Source organism: Lepidochelys kempii, chromosome 23 (genome assembly GCF_965140285.1).
Source record: "Lepidochelys kempii isolate rLepKem1 chromosome 23, rLepKem1.hap1, whole genome shotgun sequence".
Classification (NCBI taxonomy): Eukaryota; Metazoa; Chordata; order Testudines; family Cheloniidae; genus Lepidochelys; species Lepidochelys kempii.
In genome coordinates, this window is record NC_136402.1 from 19,206,220 (window position 1) to 19,224,353 (window position 18,134).

At 69.1% G+C, this 18,134-nt stretch overlaps 1 protein-coding gene across 4 annotated transcripts in view; it reads left to right on the plus strand.

Annotated features, from left to right (window-relative positions):
• Positions 1-919: 919 nt before the first annotated feature.
• The window catches only part of PLXNA3 (plexin A3), a 28,111-nt gene continuing 10,896 nt past the window's right edge, over positions 920-18,134 (plus strand). For 3 of the 4 annotated variants that reach the window (XM_073321633.2, XM_073321634.2, XM_073321636.2), the window contains exons 1-17: positions 920-966; positions 4,450-5,681; positions 5,972-6,154; positions 7,637-7,765; positions 8,059-8,159; positions 9,141-9,264; positions 9,504-9,660; positions 9,848-9,947; positions 10,232-10,346; positions 11,309-11,509; positions 12,190-12,286; positions 12,488-12,678; positions 13,057-13,202; positions 15,233-15,353; positions 15,669-15,805; positions 16,062-16,262; positions 17,874-17,967. In XM_073321633.2, the coding sequence (XP_073177734.1) occupies positions 4,476-5,681; positions 5,972-6,154; positions 7,637-7,765; positions 8,059-8,159; positions 9,141-9,264; positions 9,504-9,660; positions 9,848-9,947; positions 10,232-10,346; positions 11,309-11,509; positions 12,190-12,286; positions 12,488-12,678; positions 13,057-13,202; positions 15,233-15,353; positions 15,669-15,805; positions 16,062-16,262; positions 17,874-17,967 (3,303 nt within the window). In that variant the 5' untranslated portion in view covers positions 920-966; positions 4,450-4,475. The remainder of the gene's footprint in view (positions 967-4,449; positions 5,682-5,971; positions 6,155-7,636; positions 7,766-8,058; positions 8,160-9,140; positions 9,265-9,503; positions 9,661-9,847; positions 9,948-10,231; positions 10,347-11,308; positions 11,510-12,189; positions 12,287-12,487; positions 12,679-13,056; positions 13,203-15,232; positions 15,354-15,668; positions 15,806-16,061; positions 16,263-17,873; positions 17,968-18,134) is intronic. The other variant, XM_073321635.2, reaches the window with a different exon arrangement.

An 18,134-nucleotide genomic window follows, 5' to 3' on the forward strand; every position in this document is an offset into this window, starting at 1 on the left:
CCCACCCCATCTAAGCCAGTCCCCTCACGGAGCTGGGGAGAGAACCAGGAGTCCTGCCAGGCCCTGACCCACCTCTTCCACCACTTTTCTGCCCAGGTGTGTCTAGGAGGGGAAACCAGGGTCCCTCTCTCCGCCCATCAGGCTGCCAGCAGTTTCTATGGGGTTGTGCCCCGTGGCAGTTGCGAGAGCCCTGCACATAGTCAGTCTGCATGGGAGTCCCACGCTCAGGGGACAGGCCGTGTGATGAGGCCGTGTAAACTCAGGGTGTGTATGAACTCTTTGCACACTCAAGGAGCAGTGTGTCCGGGTGTCTGAATCCCTTACACACCCAGGTGACAGGGTGTGCATGAAAAGGCCTTGCACATGTGTGTATAAGTCCCTTGCACACTTAGGGTGTGAGCCCCTCCCATGTTCAGCAGACACTACATGTGAAAATGCCTCACACCCTCAGTATGCAAGTGAAGGCCCCTTGCACACCTAAAGCACCTGGGGAGTGCAAATGCCTTGCACACCCAGATAGTGGGGTGTGTGGCAACAACTCGCACACACAGTCTGTGCAAGAGATCTCCTCGCACATTAGAGATGCAGGGTGCAAGAGAACAGGTCTTGCACACTCAGGGCACGGGCGACCCCCTTGCACACTCGCCCCCCTGTGGCTCCAGCCAGCGACCGCTGGGCTGCAATGAATGATCGGGCTGATCCATTCCTGCAGCGGGGGGAGGGCTCAGGGGATTGTAGGGGTGGGGGACTCGCCTGGCCGCCCCATCTCCCGAGGGCGGTCCTGCGGGGGAGCAGGTCAGGGCCGGATCAGGGGGTTGCAGGGTGGGGCCCTTCGAGGGGACTCCTCCATCCCCATCTCCTCATCCTGCCCCCCCCTCGCCCCGCAATGGTGCAGCCCGCGTTTAAAGGGCCCGGCCGGGCGGGGAGGGGGCAGAGCCGGAGCGGGGCGCGCGGCTGCAGCTGCAGGTAGAGCCGGGGCGGAGCCCCCCAGGACCGGTGCACGGGGGGGGCGGGGAGGGGGGCTCGGTGCACGGGGGAGCCCCCCAGGATCGGTGCACGGGGGGGCGGGGAGGGGGGGCTCGGTGCACGGGGGGGGGCTCGGTGCACGGGGGAGCCCCCCAGGACCGGTGCACGGGGGGGGGGCTCGGTGCACGGGGGAGCCCCCCAGGACCGGTGCACGGGGGGGGGGCTCGGTGCACGGGGGAGCCCCCCAGGACCGGTGCACGGGGGGGGGGCTCGGTGCACGGGGGAGCCCCCCAGGACCGGTGCACGGGGGGGGGGGGCTCGGTGCACGGGGGAGCCCCCCAGGACCGGTGCACGGGGGGGGGGGGCTCGGTGCACGGGGGAGCCCCCCAGGACCGGTGCACGGGGGGGGGGGCTCGGTGCACGGGGGAGCCCCCCAGGACCGGTGCACGGGGGGGGGGGCTCGGTGCACGGGGGAGCCCCCCAGGACCGGTGCACGGGGGGGGGGGGCTCGGTGCACGGGGGAGCCCCCCAGGACCGGTGCACGGGGGGGGGGGCTCGGTGCACGGGGGAGCCCCCCAGGACCGGTGCACGGGGGGGGGCTCGGTGCACGGGGGAGCCCCCCAGGACCGGTGCACGGGGGGGGGGCTCGGTGCACGGGGGAGCCCCCCAGGATCGGTGCACGGGGGGGGCGGGGAGGGGGGCTCGGTGCACGGGGGAGCCCCCCAGGACCGGTGCACGGGGGGGGGGGGCTCGGTGCACGGGGGAGCCCCCCAGGACCGGTGCACGGGGGGGGGGGGCTCGGTGCACGGGGGAGCCCCCCAGGACCGGTGCACGGGGGGGGGGGCTCGGTGCACGGGGGAGCCCCCCAGGACCGGTGCACGGGGGGGGGGCTCGGTGCACGGGGGGGGGGGCTCGGTGCACGGGGGGGGGGCTCGGTGCACGGGGGAGCCCCCCAGGACCGGTGCACGGGGGGGGGGCTCGGTGCACGGGGGAGCCCCCCAGGACCGGTGCACGGGGGGGGGGCTCGGTGCACGGGGGAGCCCCCCAGGACCGGTGCACGGGGGGGGGCTCGGTGCACGGGGGAGCCCCCCAGGACCGGTGCACGGGGGGGGGGCTCGGTGCACGGGGGAGCCCCCCAGGACCGGTGCACAGGGGGGGGGGCTCGGTGCACGGGGGAGCCCCCCAGGACCGGTGCACAGGGGGGGGGGCTCGGTGCACGGGGGAGCCCCCCAGGACCGGTGCACAGGGGGGGCGGGGAGGGGGGCAGTGCATTCCGGGTAGGGAGGATGCTGGTTGTGTGGGGCCCAGTTCATTGGGGGAAGACCTCCCCCCAGATCAGTTCTTTGGGGCAGGGGGCTCAGGGCATGAAAGGGGCTCTGCATTGGGAAGAGGGCCAGGATTTGGGGGTCAGGGACTGGGGTGGGGAGGGGACAGTCCCAGGATTGGAGCATGGGAGGCAGGGGCAGCCCCCACATCAGTCCATGCAGGGAGGATTGGGGGGATGGGAGCAGAGCCCCCCATAGTGGGGGGCTCCCTCTCAGCCCTGGGGGTGCAGCCCCTCTCCTGTTCTGTTACTTTGAGGGGCCCATACCCAAGCTGTCAGGTGGGGGGCTTCAGGGGGTGTCACTCTGGGGGCAGGGCTGGGGCATCCCCATGGTTGCCTGAGCCCCCCCCATTCTCCCAGCAGAGTAAAGTGAGGAGATTCACTGCTGCCTGGCCAACCCCTTGCCCCATAAAACCCCCATTGGTCCTGACCTTAAGCGGGCACTAAGCTGGGTCGGGCGGAGTGGGGGCCTAGAAGCCAGGACTCCTGGGTTCTCTCCATGCTCTGGGAGGGGAGTGCGGGCTGGTGGGTTAGATCAATGGGGACTCCGGGTTCTTTTCCAGCACAGCAACATCTAGGTGCTGGGTGTGTGAGGGGTGGGGGGAGAACAGGTGGGCATTTCCCTGCCAATCCCTGAATGGGGGTCCAGCTAAGGAAGTGGGGAGCACCTGGCTTGTGTCTTTCCTGGCCCTTGTCTGGGGCACTGGGATCCTCTCTCAGCCTCCCTTCCAGAGGGGGACACAAGCTGTGGGGCTCAGAGAAAACGGCGGGGGGGGGGGCAAGGGCTGGGCCCTAAGGCTCTGCCAGAGTCAGCTTAACGTCTGCTGGGTGGGTGTAACATGCTGGGGGGCTGAGCTCCTGGGGTAGGAAGATTGAGGGGCTCTGGGGTCAGGGTGGGAAGGGAGGTTGTGGGGCTGGGGAGACCAAGTTGGCAGGGGGCTTTGAGTCTATGGGGCTGGGATCAGGCTGGCAGGAGGCTGTAGGGTGGTGCAGTGGGGGGGGGGGGCTCTGACCCATGTCTCTGTGGTTATCTTGGGGGGGGCACTACTTCAAGTGGGTGTGAAAGGTAGGGGTCTGGCACCCCCCAGTCTCACCTCTGCTCCCCCTGGTCTTCTTCAGCCCTCTGCCAGCTCAGGGGGGGCTGTAGTGAGGTCTCCAGGTCCCCCCAAGCTGCTGGGCTCTTTAGCCCAGGGGGAGGGATATGGGGCGCCCATTAGGCAGGGGGCTCCACCATCCCTGGCTCATTGGAAGGCCATGGGCCTGTTTTCAGGGCTCTTAAGCCCTGGGAGTGGGGTGGGGTGTGATTAGGGTGGAGCCAGGGGGAGGGGCTGGGAAGGGCGGGGCCTGGCAGTGGGAGGAGCTGTGGCCTATAGGTTTTGGGGGGTGAGCATGGGGGCTCAGTGATGGGAGTTTGTGTGTGTTGTGGGGGCCGGCCCTGGGGGTCCTGGGGTGTGTTATGGGGGGGCTGTGGGGTACGTGGTGCTGGGGAATCCTCCAACCCATCCCCGTCTCAGGGCATTCTCCCCTTGTGTGTCACACGTGCACGGGGGGGGCCCCTGCTCTCCAGGTCACGAGCCCCCCCGCCCCAGTGCTGCGGGGGAGGGGTGTTTTGACTCCTTGCACAGAGTGCTAACAAGGAGCCGGGTGTGCGTGGGGTGTGTTGAGGGGGTGCTAAGAAAGGCTGGGGGGGGTGTCTGGCAGGGGGGCGCTCTCCCTGCCCTCAGCGCCCAGTGGGAAGGGAGCTGTGGGGGGAGGGGTGGGCTGGGCCCAGAGGTAGACCCGTCTGGAGTGGGTTGGGGGTCTGGAAATGGGGTAGGGGTTAGCACTGGCTTCGGGTGTTGGGGGATCAGCCGTGGGGAAGCGGGGGGCTGGGGGTGGGCTCTCTGGCTGGGGGGTTGGTGGGTCAGCCGTGGGGAAGCGGGGGGCTGGGGTGGGCTCTCTGGCTGGGGGGTTGGTGGGTCAGCCGTGGGAAGTGGGGGGCTGGGGGTGGGCTCTCTGGCTGGGGGGTTGGTGGGTCAGCCGTGGGAAGCGGGGGGTTGGAGATGGGCTCTCTGGCTGGGGGGTTGGTGGGTCAGCCGTGGGGAAGCGGGGGGCTGGGGTGGGCTCTCTGGCAAGGGGGAGGTCCCCCTCTGTCTAACCTCCATCTCTCCCTCTTCCAGGCCTGCTGCCCCCCGAGCCTCACACCATGGCCCCCCCACTGCGGCTGGGGGCCCTGGCTCTGCTGCTGCTGCTGCCCCCTCTGGCTCGGCCGGGGGCCCCCCCTCCGCGGCTCCCTCCCCTCTTGGCTGCCCGGGCCTCCTTCGCGGTGCCGGACGGGGGGCTGACCCACCTGGCGGTGCACCGCGAGACGGGCGAGGTCTTTGCCGGCGCCGTGAACCGGGTCTACAAACTGGCGGCCAACCTGAGCCAGCTGCGGGTGCACGGGACGGGGCCGGTGCCGGACGACGCCCGGTGCTACCCACCGCCCGCTGTGCGGCTCTGCCAGCACCCGCTGGCCCCGGCCGACAACGTCAACAAGCTGCTGCTGCTGGACTATGCGGGCGGGCGGCTGGTGGCCTGCGGCAGCGTCTGGCAGGGCGTCTGCCAGCTGCTGCGCGTGGGCGACCTGGCCAAGCTGGGCGAGCCTCACCAGCGGAAGGAGCACTACCTGTCGGGCGGGCGCGAGGCAGACGCCATGGCCGGGGTCATCCTTGAGCAGCCGGGCCAGCCGAGCCGGCTCTTCGTGGGCACCTCGGTGGAGGGGCGCTCCGAGTACTTCCCCACCCTGTCCAGCCGCCGCCTGGCGCCCGACTCCGCCAGCCCCGACATGTTCAGCCTCATCTACCAGGACGAGTTCGTCTCCTCGCAGGTCAAGGTCCCCTCAGACACCCTGGCGCTGCACCCGGCCTTCGACATCTACTACGTCTCGGCCTTCGTCTCGGGCGCCTTTGTCTACTTCCTCACCCTGCAGCTGGACACGCAGCAGGCAGCGCTGGAGGGGCCGGGCGGGGGGCCCGGTGGCGGGGTGGCCCCCGGGGCCGAGCGCTTCTTCTCCTCCAAGATCGTGCGGCTCTGCGCCCGCGACGCCGAGTTCTACTCCTACGTGGAGTTCCCACTGGGCTGCGCCCATGCCGGGGTGGAGTACCGCCTGGTGCAGGCCGCCCGGCTGGCTAAGGCCGGGCACCGGCTGGCGCGGGCACTGGGGCTGGCCGAGGGGCAGGACGTGCTCTATGCAGCCTTTGCCCAGGGCCAGAAGAACCGGGCGGCACCGCCCCGCCAGAGCCTGCTCTGCCTCTTCACGCTGGACGAGGTCAACCGGCGCATCCAGGAGCGGATCCAGAGCTGCTACCGCGGCGAGGGGCACCTCTCCCTGCCCTGGCTGCTCAACAAGGAGCTGCCCTGCATCAACACGGTACGCGGGACCCAGGCATCCGGGAGCCTCGCCCAGCCCCCGGCTCAGCCACGTGGCCCAGCTCCCCTCCCAGAGAGAGAACCCAGGAGTCCTGGCTCCCAGTCCCCGTTGCTCTACCCCACTAGCCCCCTCTCCCCGCCCAGAGCTGCGGGAGTGGGAGGGAAGGTGGGGGCTGGAGGTGGTGAGCGTACTTTGGGGCAATGGAGAGGGTGGGGATGGGGGTGTATTGGGGAGCTGGGCGTCTATTGGGGGCTGCACTCAGCTGTGCCTGACCCCCCGTCTCTCCCCAGCCCATGCAGATCAATGGGAATTTCTGCGGGCTGGTGCTGAACCAGCCGCTGGGGGGGCTGCAGGTCATCGAGGGGCGCCCCCTGCTGGCCGAGCGCAGCGAGGGGCTGGCCAGCGTCGCCGCCTACACCTACCGGGGCCACTCTGTCGTCTTCCTGGGCACCCGTGCCGGCACCCTCAAGAAGGTGGGACACGCGCCGGGGGGAGGGGCAGGCGTTAGAATTGGGGGTGTCCCAAAGGGGCTCAGAACCTCCCTAGGTGTTTGTCCCCACAGCTCTGCCGGTGCCCCTCACTCCCGACCCGCAGGCCCTGCTAGCCCACCCCAAATCTGATCCCTGGAAGGGTAGGCTATTCCCAGCCCTGCCCCACTGATAGAGCAGAGCTGGGGGGCAGTCCCCATCTCCAGGGCAGAGCTGGAGCCCATTCAACATTAGCAGGGCAGCAAAGGGACATGCCAGGTCCCCTCCTTAGCCTCAGCCACTCTCAGGCTGCTCCGACGGGAAGAGGAGACGACAGAGGAGCTGCGGGTCAGGAGTGAGGGGCACTGGCAGAGCTGGGGGGGGCAGGGTTGAGCTGCCAGGGGGCTGCGGGTCGGGAGTGAGGGGCACCGGCAGGGTTGGGGAGGAGGGTGGATGATCTGCCAGCTCAGCGCTATGGGGCGCGGTCCCCTCCTGGCCCCCCCCCAACTCCCCACAAACCAACTCCGTTCCTTCCAAACTGGCTCTTAAAAAGCCAACATCAAAGGGTGGCGGTTTGGGGTGGAAAATATGTCTGTGCGAAAGTTAACCCTAGAGCAGCTGCACCACAGAGAGGGGACAGTGCCCAGGGCCCCCGCCCACCCCCAGCTCTGCAAGTGCCCCTCACTCCTGACCCACAGCCCCTGCTCACCCAGCCTTGGGCTCCCCCAGCTCCTCCATCCTCTCTCCCTGCCACCTGCCATCCCTGGGGGGTCCCAGGGGGCTCAGTGTCGGGAGTGTCAGGCTGGCTGCCCCAGCCCTGACCTGGGAATTGGGTTATGTGGGGGGGGGCGGGGGCTCGCCTGTCTAGCTCTGAACCCCCTGGAGGGGGCCACGACCCCTCAGCTTTTAAATGGGGCTAATTCAGTTAGCTAGTGGGGAGGGGAGGAGCTGGTGGGCTGAGGGGGGAGGGGCTGAGGGGGGCTGGGTGCGTGGAGGAGAAATGGGGGGTGGGAGGTGACTCCTGTCCCTCGACACTGGTTCCCTTGTCTTAGCTCTCGGCCTCTCGCCCCGGGAGTGACCCTGGGGGGCTGCGGCCCCCAGCTCTGAAAGGGCCCTTTGTCCCTGGGGAGGGGGAGGCTGGGTGCCTGCTGGGGGGCTGCTGTGGGTCAGACCCCCCATCAATGGGCCCTTGTTGGCGGGGATGAAAGGGGTCAATGAGCCTGCCTGGTGTCGGGGGGCTGGACCCCTGGGCTGGAGAGTAACGGGGGAGGGGGCAGCTGGCAGGTCGGGGAGAGACATTGATGCTGGTCTCCCCTCCCCCCCACCTCCTTGTGGGCCCCCCTTGCATGCTGCTGAACATGCGGGGGGGTTGGGGGAGTTGATGGAGGTGGGTAGCTCGGGGTGGCTCAAGTCAGGCTGGGGGCTTGGGGGAGCTTGGGGGCTCGCAGGGGGGCTGGGGACATCTCTCTCTCACAGCTCCCCCCCCAGGTGCGGGTAGATGGCCCCCAGGACGCCCATCTGTACGAGTCGGTGCCAGTGACCCCCGGGCAGCCCCTGCTGCGGGACATGGAGCTCAGCCCCGACCAGAGACACCTTTACCTGCTGAGCCGTGGAGAGGTGGGGGCCGGGGGGCTGGTCGAGGTGGGACTGGGAGGGAGCTGGGGAAGAAGAGGGGGCAGAAGGAAGTGAGCCAGGAGGACCCCAGGGGGCTGAGGTTGGGGGAAGGGGGCAGGATGGGGGTCCCAGGGGACTGAGGTTGGGGGAAGGGAGGCAGAAGGAAGGGGGCCAAGGGGGCTGGGGACTGGTGAAGGAGTGGAGAGGCACAGGTGATGTGGGGGAGTAGCTGGGAGGGGCTGCTATAGGGGAGGGGGTCTGTTCTACCACCCCAGACGCTAACCTCTCCCCCCCAGGTGGTGCGGCTGCCAGTGGAGACGTGTGGCCAGTACCCTACGTGTGACGCCTGCCTGGGCTCCGGGGACCCCCACTGTGGCTGGTGTGTCCTGCACAACCGGTGAGACACCCCTGGAGCTGAGCCGGGGAGAGAACCCAGGAGTCCTGGCTCTCAGCCCACCTCCCCCACTCTAACCACCAGCTCCCACTCCCCTCCCAGTGCTGGGAGAGAACCCAGGAGTCCTGGCTCCCAGCCTAGCCAGGGGTCCCTCCCCGGTGTGTGCTGGGGGGTCTCTGGCCTGTTGGAGGAATGCGGCCCCCCCTCCCCGCAAGCTCCTGGCCAAGCCCCATCCCCCCTTCCCTTGTGGGAATCCCAGGTACCAAATCCTATTAAATCTCCTGCCCAGAGCAGTGGGGGGAGGGGGGCACAGAGTGGGGGGCTGGTGGAAAGATGGGGGTTGGGGAGGTGGGGGGAGGGACACTGAAGGTTGGCTGGGGTGGGGGGCCTGTGACTGGAGCTGGCAGCTCTACCCTGGAGACAAGTAATAAATTAGCCATCACCCCCCAGCTTGGCCAGGCAGTGAAGGGGGGGTGTTAGCCCTCTTCAGTGCCCCGCCCCCACCTCCCATCCCTCTCTGTAGGGGGAGGAGATGGAGAAGCCCCCCCCGTAACTCCCCCCCAACCTCTGCCAGAATCACACCTCCCAGTTAATACAGACACTCGAGCTGACGCCCCCCGAGATGGGGGTGGAGCAGAGATCAGCCCCCACCCCGACTCCCCCCAAGTTCTGTTGGTGCCTCTCACTCCCAACCTGCAGCCCCCTGCTAGCCTGGCCCTACCCCCCCCCGTCGGTGCCCCTCACTCCCGACCCACAGCCCCCCCCGCGGGTGAGGGGCTCCTGGCACCGGATGCTGCGTCCCCCAAGATCCTGCACTAACAAGCCCCCAGGGTGGAAGCCACTGGCTAGTTAATGAGCTCCCTGGGCTGCCCCCCCCCCAGCGCTGCAAGCTCCCCTGTGAGGTGCCTGCCCAGTGCAGTGAGGGGGGAGCAGACCTGGGGGGTTCCCAGTCTGTGCCTGATCCCCCCACAACCCTCCTCCCAGGTGCTGCCGGGAGAGCGAGTGTCCCCGGGCGCTGGAGTCGCAGCGGTTCGCGGCCGCGCCGGGCTCCTGCCCCCGGCTGCTCGTGGAGCCCAATAACGTCTCTGTCACCGCGCCCGGTGTCCTGGTGAGTTGGGGGGCCGGGCGCCTAGGGGCCTGGCTTGGGAGATTGGGGGGGCAGAGGTGGACATCCCCCCCATGTCTCTGGGGAGGGAGGGGTTGGGACCCTGTCCCCCATCTCGAACCCCCATCTCTAGGGAGAACTCACTCCCCATCTCTGGGGGAATCCTGCCCCCCGTCTCTAGGCTCCTGTCTCTCAGGGGGATCCTGCCCCCCAGCTCTAACCCCATCTCTCTGGGGGTCTAGCTGCAGCTGACGGTGCAGAACCTCCCGGACCTGGGGCCAGGCGTGACCTGCTCCTTCGAGGGCCTGGGGCAGAGCGAAGCCGAGGTGCTGCCCGGGGGCCTCATCCGCTGCCAGTCGCCCACCCCCAGGGAGCTGCCCCCCGGTACCGGCCCCCACGGTGAGTTCAAAGGGCAAAGGTCAGGGCCGGGGCGACAGGGGAGGGCAGGGGGCAGAGGACAAAGGTCAGGAACACATTTGGGGGTGGGAGGTGGGGGTAGGAGCCATAGACTGGGGGCGGGGGCTCCCTGCTGGGAGGGGTTCAGTCCTGACCCCCCCCCGACGCTGCCCCCCCAAATCCCCCCCAGGCGATGCTCGCTCCGTGCGGCTTCAGCTTCGCTCGCTCGAGACCGGGATGGATTTCGCTGGCACTGACTTCGTCTTCTACAACTGCAGCCTCCTCCCGTCGTGAGTCCCCCCGGCCGGCCGCCGGCCCCCCACCCGCAGCCCCTCGCACTGGGGGTGGGGGGTGGGAGGGAGCCTGGTCTCCCGCTGGGGGTGGGGCAGCTAATAGAATCCCCTCCTCCCTTCCCCCCATGTAAACACAGGGAGCAGGGGCGGGGCATTGTCCCTGGCTGCAGGGGAACAATGGGTCTGGGAAGGGGTGTGGGGGCGCCCGACATCCTGGGTGTGGAGGTCAGTTGGGGGGGGAAGATTCTCCCCCCCCATTAACCCTTTGCTGCCCTCCCCAGGTGTCTGTCCTGCGTGAGGAGCCTGTTTGCCTGCCGGTGGTGCAAATATCGACACATCTGCACCCACGATTCCCGGGAGTGCGCGTTCGCTGAGGGGCGGGTCAGCACCGCCGAGGTGGGTCCCTGTGTGACCAGCCCCCTCCCGCACCCCAGAGCCGGACACATCTCGGAACAGGGCGAGGGGTCCCTGTATAACTGTCCCCCTGCCCCACCCCATAGAGGCCATGTCCTGGCACCAAGCAAGGGGGCCCTGGTAACAGCCCCTGCCCCACCCCAGAGCCAGCTGCATATCCGTGCTTTGAGCTGGCTCCCTGCTGTGGAGGGGGAGGGGTGGCAGATGTCAGACCATGGGGCTGGCTGCCCCTAATGCAGTGTAATTGGCTGTGGCGGGATCGATGGGGCGGGGGGGGCCCCGGTTGGATCGATGCACCAGGCGGTGCCCTGTGGTCAGGATAATTGATAGCGCCGGGGTTGCGGTTTGGAGCAGCGGCCGCAGACAACGCCCAGGGCCAGGCAATGGGGCCCTGGGGACTGGGGGGAGGGGAAACTAGATGTCGCTGCCCCCTTCCCACCCCCCCCACCCCCAGTGAGGAGTCTCTGAGCCACTTCACCATAATCAGCGTCTAACAAGGGGGGAGCTAGCTGGGCTAGCAAGGCTGGGCTAGCAGGGGCTGCCGCACCGCACCGGCAAGGCTGTGAGGGGCAGGGCTGGGCTAGCAGGGGCTGTGGGTCGGGAGTGAGGGGCACCACCAGGGCTGGGGCAGGGGTGGGAGGAAGTGGTTCTGGGGACTCCTTTCCTTTATTGCCTATCCCCCCTCACCCCCACCCCCGACAAAAAAGAGCAGCCCCTCCCCCACCAAGTAACAATTAAGCAGCTGCTGTTGCCAGGCAGCTCCCAGAGACCCAGGATCCTGCATCCCCAGCTCCATCTCCTGGCAGGACTCCTGGGTTCTCTCCCTGTCTCTGGGAGGGGAGTGGGGTCCGATGGTTAGAGCAGGGGGGCTGGGGCTGGGAGCCCAGACTCCTGGGTTCTCCCAGCTCTCCCCAGGTGAGGTCCCCCTGATTCTTTCTCCCCAGGGCTGCCCAGAACTGCTCCCGGTGGGCGAGATCCTGATCCCGGTGGGGGTGCTGCAGCCGATCACGCTCCGGGCCAAGAACCTGCCGCAGCCGCAGTCGGGCCAGAAGAACTACGAGTGCGTCTTTGTCGTGCAGGGGCGTCGCCAGCGGGTCCCAGCCGTGCGCTTCAATTCCAGCAGCGTGCAATGTCAGAACACCTCGGTGAGCCCCCCGGCCTGGACCCCCTGCCCCCCGCGAGCCCCCCAGCCCATCTCCCTCTGCTCCCCAGCCACATGCAGAGCCAGGACACCGCGATGAGACCCCATGTGCCTCCACCCCTCCCTCTTCTGAGCACCCTTTTTGGGGGGGAGGGAGTGGGGGGGTTATCAGCCTGTGTGTCCCGGCCCCAGCGATGGGGGAGGGGCATTCAGCTGGGTTCGGCCGGACCCCTGCGCCCTGGGAGGGTGGGAGAAAGCTTGGGGCCCCTGCTGGCTGGCTGGGAGGGGGACGGGAGGGTGGGAGGTCTCTAATCCCATGGGCTCTGTGCCAGACACCCCCTGCCCTCCCCTCCCCTCCCCCCAGCCATCAACTCCCCGCTGGCTGCAGGCCCACAGCCTGCGAGGTGCTGGGGTCAAGGAACCACTTGTAAATGTCTGAGCTGGGCTGCGGGTCAGGAGTGAGGGGCACGGGCAGAGCTGGGCAGGGGGGGCGGATGTGTTTGATGTTTCACCCCTGGGGGGGGATGCTCTGTTGCTAGGTGACGTGACAGTTGCCATCTCTGTTGCTAGGAGATGCCTTGATACCTCCTTTTAACCCTTTGTGGTCCTGTTGCCCCCAGGGCTATGTGGGGGGGCTCCCCTGTGGCTCTCCATGCCTCTAATCTCCCTGTTCCCCCCCCCCAGTACTGGTACGAGGGCGACACAGTTGGGGAGCTGCCTGTGGACTTCTCCGTCGTCTGGGACAGCGACTTCCCCATCGACCGGCCCCCTGGCTTCAAAGGTCCTGGGGGCTGCGCCCTGGGAGGGGCGGGGGGCTGGGTAATGGGAGAGGGCAGAGTGGGGGAGTGTCATGGGGAAAGGGGTGGGGAGGGCAGAGCCCGGGGGTGGGGTGTTGGGGGGCAGGGGTGGGGCACAGGGAGAGAAGGGGGTGGGGAGGGCGGGGCAGGGGGCTGCCTGTTTCTGACCCCCCACCTCCCCCCAGCCCTGCTGTACAAGTGCCCGGCCCAGCGCCCCAGCTGCGGGCTCTGTCTCCGCTCCGACCCGCGTTATGAGTGCGGCTGGTGCCTGGCGGAGCGACGCTGCCTCTTGCAACCCCACTGCCCTGCCCCCAAACTCAACTGGGTGCCCCCCGGCCGGCGTGGGGCCCGCTGCAGCCACCCCCGCATCACCCAGGTAACGCCCCCCGTCGCCCGGGTAACGGCCCCCCCCGCAGTGCCCAAGTAATGCCCCTGCCCCACAGCACCCCGGTAATGGTCCCCCCACATCACCCAGGTAATAGGGGGGCCCCCTGGACCAGCCACCCCCTGTGCCCACCCCACTGGAACCCATCCCCCAACCGCAGCCAGGCCCCATCTCTGCTGCAGACACCCCCTAGCTCTGCCCCCTCACCCGGGGGGGCTCACGTGGTTTGGGGGCCCAGGCGGGGGTGGGTTGGGTCTCTGCCCCACTGACTCCCCCGGGCTCCCCCAGGTGACACCCATGGCAGGGCCCAAGCAGGGCGGGTGGGGGTGGGGGGGTCTCCGCCCCCCTGACTGCCCTCTGCCCCCCCAGGTGACACCCGTGGCGGGGCCCAAGGAGGGCGGCACGCGGGTGACGGTCGAGGGGGAGAACCTGGGGCTGCAATTCCACGAGGTCGGGGTGCGCGTGGCTGGGGTTCGCTGCAACTCGCTGCCGGGCCAGTACGTCCCCGCCCAGAGGTGAGGGGGGGACAGTGTGAGGAGGGGGAGGAGGGCAGGATGGGGATGTCAGGTGGGGTTCAGAAATGTGGGGCAGGGGGTCGGGCAGGGCCATGTTCAGTCGGGTAGGAGCTGGGGGGGTCGAGCTGGGGGAGCTGGGAAGGGGTCCGGCAGGGGTAGCTGGGTCGTGGGGGGAGCTGGGACGCGGGTGGGGTTGGGAGGGGGTCGAGCAGGGGGAGTTGGGACGCGGGTGGGGTTGGGAGGGGGTCGAGCAGGGGGAGCTGGGACGCGGGTCAGGTTGGGAGGGGGTCGGGCGGAGGGAGCTGGGATGCGGGAAGGGGTCCGGCAGGGGTAGCTGGGTCGTGGGGGGAGCTGGGACGCGGGTGGGGTTGGGAGGGGGTCGGGCGGAGGGAGCTGGGTCGTGGGGGGAGCTGGGATGCGGGTCAGGTTGGGAGGGGGTCAGGCGGGGGGAGCTGGGATGCGGGAAGGGGTCAGGCGGGGGGAGCTGGGTTGTGGGGGGAGCTGGGACGCGGGTGGGGTTGGGAGGGGGTCGAGCAGGGGGAGCTGGGACGCGGGTGGGGTTGGAAGGGGGTCGGGCGGAGGGAGCTGGGATGCGGGAAGGGGTCCGGCAGGGGTAGCTGGGTCGTGGGGGGAGCTGGGACGCGGGTGGGGTTGGGAGGGGGTCGGGCGGGGGGAGCTGGGATGCGGGAAGGGGTCAGGCGGGGGTAGCTGGGTCGTGGGGGGAGCTGGGACGCGGGTGGGGTTGGGAGGGGGTCGGGCGGAGGGAGCTGGGACGCGGGAAGGGGTCGAGCAGGGGTAGCTGGGTCGTGGGGGGAGCTGGGACGCGGGTGGGGTTGGGAGGGGGTCGGGCGGAGGGAGCTGGGACGCGGGAAGGGGTCAGGCGGGGGTAGCTGGGTCGTGGGGGGAGCTGGGACGCGGGTGGGGTTGGGAGGGGGTCGGGCGGAGGGAGCTGGGACGCGGGAAGGGGTCGAGCAGGGGTAGCTGGGTCGTGGGGGGAGCTGGGACGCGGGTGGGGTTGGGAGGGGGTCGGGCGGAGGGAGCTGGGACGCGGGAAGGGGTCAGGCGGGGGTAGCTGGGTCGTGGGGGGAGCTGGGATGCGGGTCAGGTTGGGAGGGGGTCGGGCGGAGGGAGCTGGGTCGTGGGGGGAGCTGGGATGCGGGTCAGGTTAGGAAGGGGTCGGGCGGGGGGAGCTGGGATGAGGGAAGGGGTCAGGCGGGGGGGGCTGGGTCGTGGGGGAGCTGGGACGCGGGTGGGGTTGGGAGGGGGTCGGGCGGGGGGAGCTGGGACGCGGGAAGGGGTCAGGCGGGGGGAGCTGGGACGTTGGGGGAGCTGGGACGCGGGTGGGGTTGGGAGGGGGTCGGGCGGAGGGAGCTGGGTCGTGGGGGGAGCTGGGATGCGGGTCAGGTTGGGAGGGGGTCGGGCGGGGGGAGCTGGGATGCGGGAAGGGGTCAGGCGGGGGGAGCTGGGTCGTGGGGGGAGCTGGGGCGCGGGTGGAGTTGGGAGGGGGTCGGGCGGGGGGAGCTGGGACGTGGGAAGGGGTGAGGCGGGGGGAGCTGGGTCGTGGGGGGAGCTGGGACGCGGGTCAGGTTAGGAAGGGGTCGGGCGGGGGGAGCTGGGATGCGGGAAGGGGTCAGGCGGGGGGAGCTGGGTCGTGGGGGGAGCTGGGACGTGGGAAGGGGTCAGGCGGGGGGAGCTGGGTCGTTGGGGGAGCTGGGACGCGGGTGGGGTTGGGAGGGGGTCGGGCGGAGGGAGCTGGGATGCGGGAAGGGGTCCGGCAGGGGTAGCTGGGTCGTGGGGGGAGCTGGGACGCGGGTGGGGTTGGGAGGGGGTCGGGCGGGGGGAGCTGGGACGCAGGAAGGGGTCAGGTGGGGGGAGCTGGGTCGTGGGGGGATCTGGGACGCGGGTGGGGTTGGGAGGGGTTGGGTGGGGGGAGCTGGGATGCTGGGAAGGAGTCCGGGTGGGGGGAGCTGGGACGCAGGGGCTGGCGGGGTGGACCCGGGGGGCTGACCCCTGTGTCCCCGCCCCCCCAGGCTGGTGTGCGAGATGGAGGAGTCGCTGGTGCCCGACCCCCCGCCGGGCCCCGTGGAGATCTGTGTGGGCGACTGCAGTGCCGAGTACCGGGCCCGCTCCCCGAACCCCTTCACCTTCGTGGTACTGGGGGGGCGTCTGTGAGGGAGGGAATTCTGGGAGGGAGGGGCATGGGGGGCTTTGAGGGCTGGGTGATGATCCCTGGGGGTCTGTGGGGGAAGTGGGAGGGTGTGGGGGCTGGGGGGCGACCCCTGGGCTCTGTGGGGGAGAGGTTGTTGTGGGTCATGGGAAGCTGTGGGGGGCAGAAGGGGCTGGGTGGTGCCCTGTGGGGGTCTGTGGGGAGAAGGGGTAGCTGTGGGTCATGGGGGGCTGTGGGGGGTGGGAGGAAAGGGGGTCTGTGTGTGCATTTACCCCCATTACTGCCGTCTCCTGCCCCAGACCCCCAGGCTGCGGGGACTGAGCCCCAAGGGGGGGCCGGTGTCAGGGGGGACCCGCGTCACCCTCACTGGGACCCATCTGGACGCCGGCAGCAGCGTCAACATCTCATTGCAGGGGGCGCCCTGCCCGCTGCTCAGGTAGGGGGGACAGAGAGATGGGGTGGGCAGGGCGTGGGGGTGGAGGGATAAGGGGGGGTGGGCGGGGGGACAGAGATGGGGGGCGGGGGGCATGTGGGGAGGGACAGGGATGGGGGGCGGGGTTAGGGTTGTCGTATGGAGGCAGGTGGTGGGAATTTTAGGGGATGTTGGGAGGCGGGTGGGTAGGTCAGGGCTCAGTGGGGAGATGTGGGACAGGGGAATTTGTGGGGGTCTCTCACTTTCCCTTCCCCGGTAGGAGGGGGCCTGAGGAAATTGTCTGCCTGACCCCACCGTCCACGCTGGGCCCTGGTCCGGCCCCCCTCAGTGTTCGCATCGACCGTGCCAGCCTGGCCCTCCCTGGGCCCCCCAATGGCACCACCAGCCCCCCGAGCCTGATCTTCCACTATGCCCCAGACCCAGCTGTGACCCACGTTGAGCCCCAATGGAGCATTGTCAAGTAAGAGACCCCCTGCTCACTGCACCCCTATACCCCCATTGCCCCCCGCCTCCCCTCCTGTGCCCCATCCCCCTCCCACGCTCCCAGCCCCCTCACCCAGCTGACCCCCCCACTGCGCCCACCTCCTCCCTGAGCCCCACACCCCTGCCAACCCCCCCACTCCCAGCCCCCTCACCCAGCTGACCCCCCCACTGCGCCCACCTCCTCCCTGAGCCCCACACCCCTGCCAACCCCCCCCTGCTCCCAGCCCCCTCCCCCCACAGCCCCCTTGCAACCTCTCCCGCCCTCCTGTGCCCAGTGCCCCTGTCCACACTCCCAGCTCGTTTGAACCCCCTGTGAAACAGGTTCACATAACCCACGTCTGCCGAGGTGGACCACATGCAGGGCCAGGGGGCTCCATCCGGTCCCGGTTGGTCCCAGTTCTGGTCCCGGGCCGTCACCTCAGACCACGTTGGTCCATTCACCCCACACTCAGGCTCTGCTCCCCACAGGGCCCTGCTCAGCCAGGGAGATGAGCTGCAGAACCTGCCCCCCGGCTCCACCCCATCCCCCACACAGCCTCTGTCATGGACTCACAGGTCGCACCCACTCTTGGCCCCATGTGGTCCATGGGGAACCCCCTTCAGTGCAACAGCCCTTCTCGGGGGTCCAGCCCCTCCGCCTCCTGGAGCTGCACGCTCTGAGCCTTAGCATGTCTGTCTCTGCCGTGGGACACCTCAGGGAGTCCACTCGCTCTGGACCCCCGGGGTCTCCACACCCAGAGAGAATAACGCCCCCCTGTTCTCTAGACTGGAGTGACACTCAGCCAGCATAAAGCAGCAGGGTTTATTGAGCATCTGAACCCAGCATAGGAAACTCTCTGGGCCTCAGGCCTGGCCCGCCTCAGCCCAGCACATCGCAGTCTCCCCTGCATCCAGCTGGGCTCTGCCTGCTCCCTCTCTCCAGCCCAGAGCCCCCCTGCTTCCCCGCTGGGCATCTGATCTCACCGGCCCCAAGCCCCCCCTCTGTCCATTGTCTTCTCTCCAGGTAAACAAGTTGCCTGGGCCCCCTCTCCTCTCCTCTGTCCTCTGGCCCCTCTGGCTGGAACTGCCTGGTCAGAACACTGGGTCCTCTCTCTGCAGCCCATTGTCCTCCCACTGACCAGACCCGGCAGCTGGCCCGCTGGACCCCAGTCACCAGTCGCTGGGGTCTCCATTCTCCAGGGTCCCAAGTTCCCTCACTGGTCCTCTGTAACAACAAACTCCCTCTCCCATCCCCTTGTTAAACCGGTAATACGCAGGGAAACTGAGTCCCACCCCCTCTGCATGCAAACCCCTGGAAAACAAGTTAAAAACAAGAAAACCCCCCACTTCGTCACAGCCTCCGGCGCCAGCCCGGCTGGGACCCAGTGTTTGGCCTAGGACGAGCATCCCGCTGCTGGCACTGAGCTGGGCTGGGCGGGGTCCCCGGCATCCGAGCGGGGCGCAGGGTAGCCGTGGGGGGGGAGACACGGACGATACGGCCCAATGGTGGGAGACGTGTCACAGTCCAACGGGCCACCCCCCATGCCAGCACTCACCCCCCCAAAGCTGCATCCCCCTGGGGGGGCTGATGTCTTCCCCCCCCCCCCAGCGGCAGCACTAGTCTGACGGTGACCGGGACCCGCCTGCTGAGCATCCAGGAGCCGCGCGTCCGAGCCGTGTATGGGGGCGTCGAAACCGTCAACGTGAGTTGTGCCCTCATGGCGAGCGGGAGGGAGGGCGGGGGAAGGGGACGCAGCGGGAGGCAGGGGAACTGAGTGAGGTGGGGGGAAGTGGGGACAGTTTTTTGGGGGGGCAGTTTCCTGCAAGGGAATCCTGAGTCTCCTGATATACCCCTCTTCCCCCCCCATAC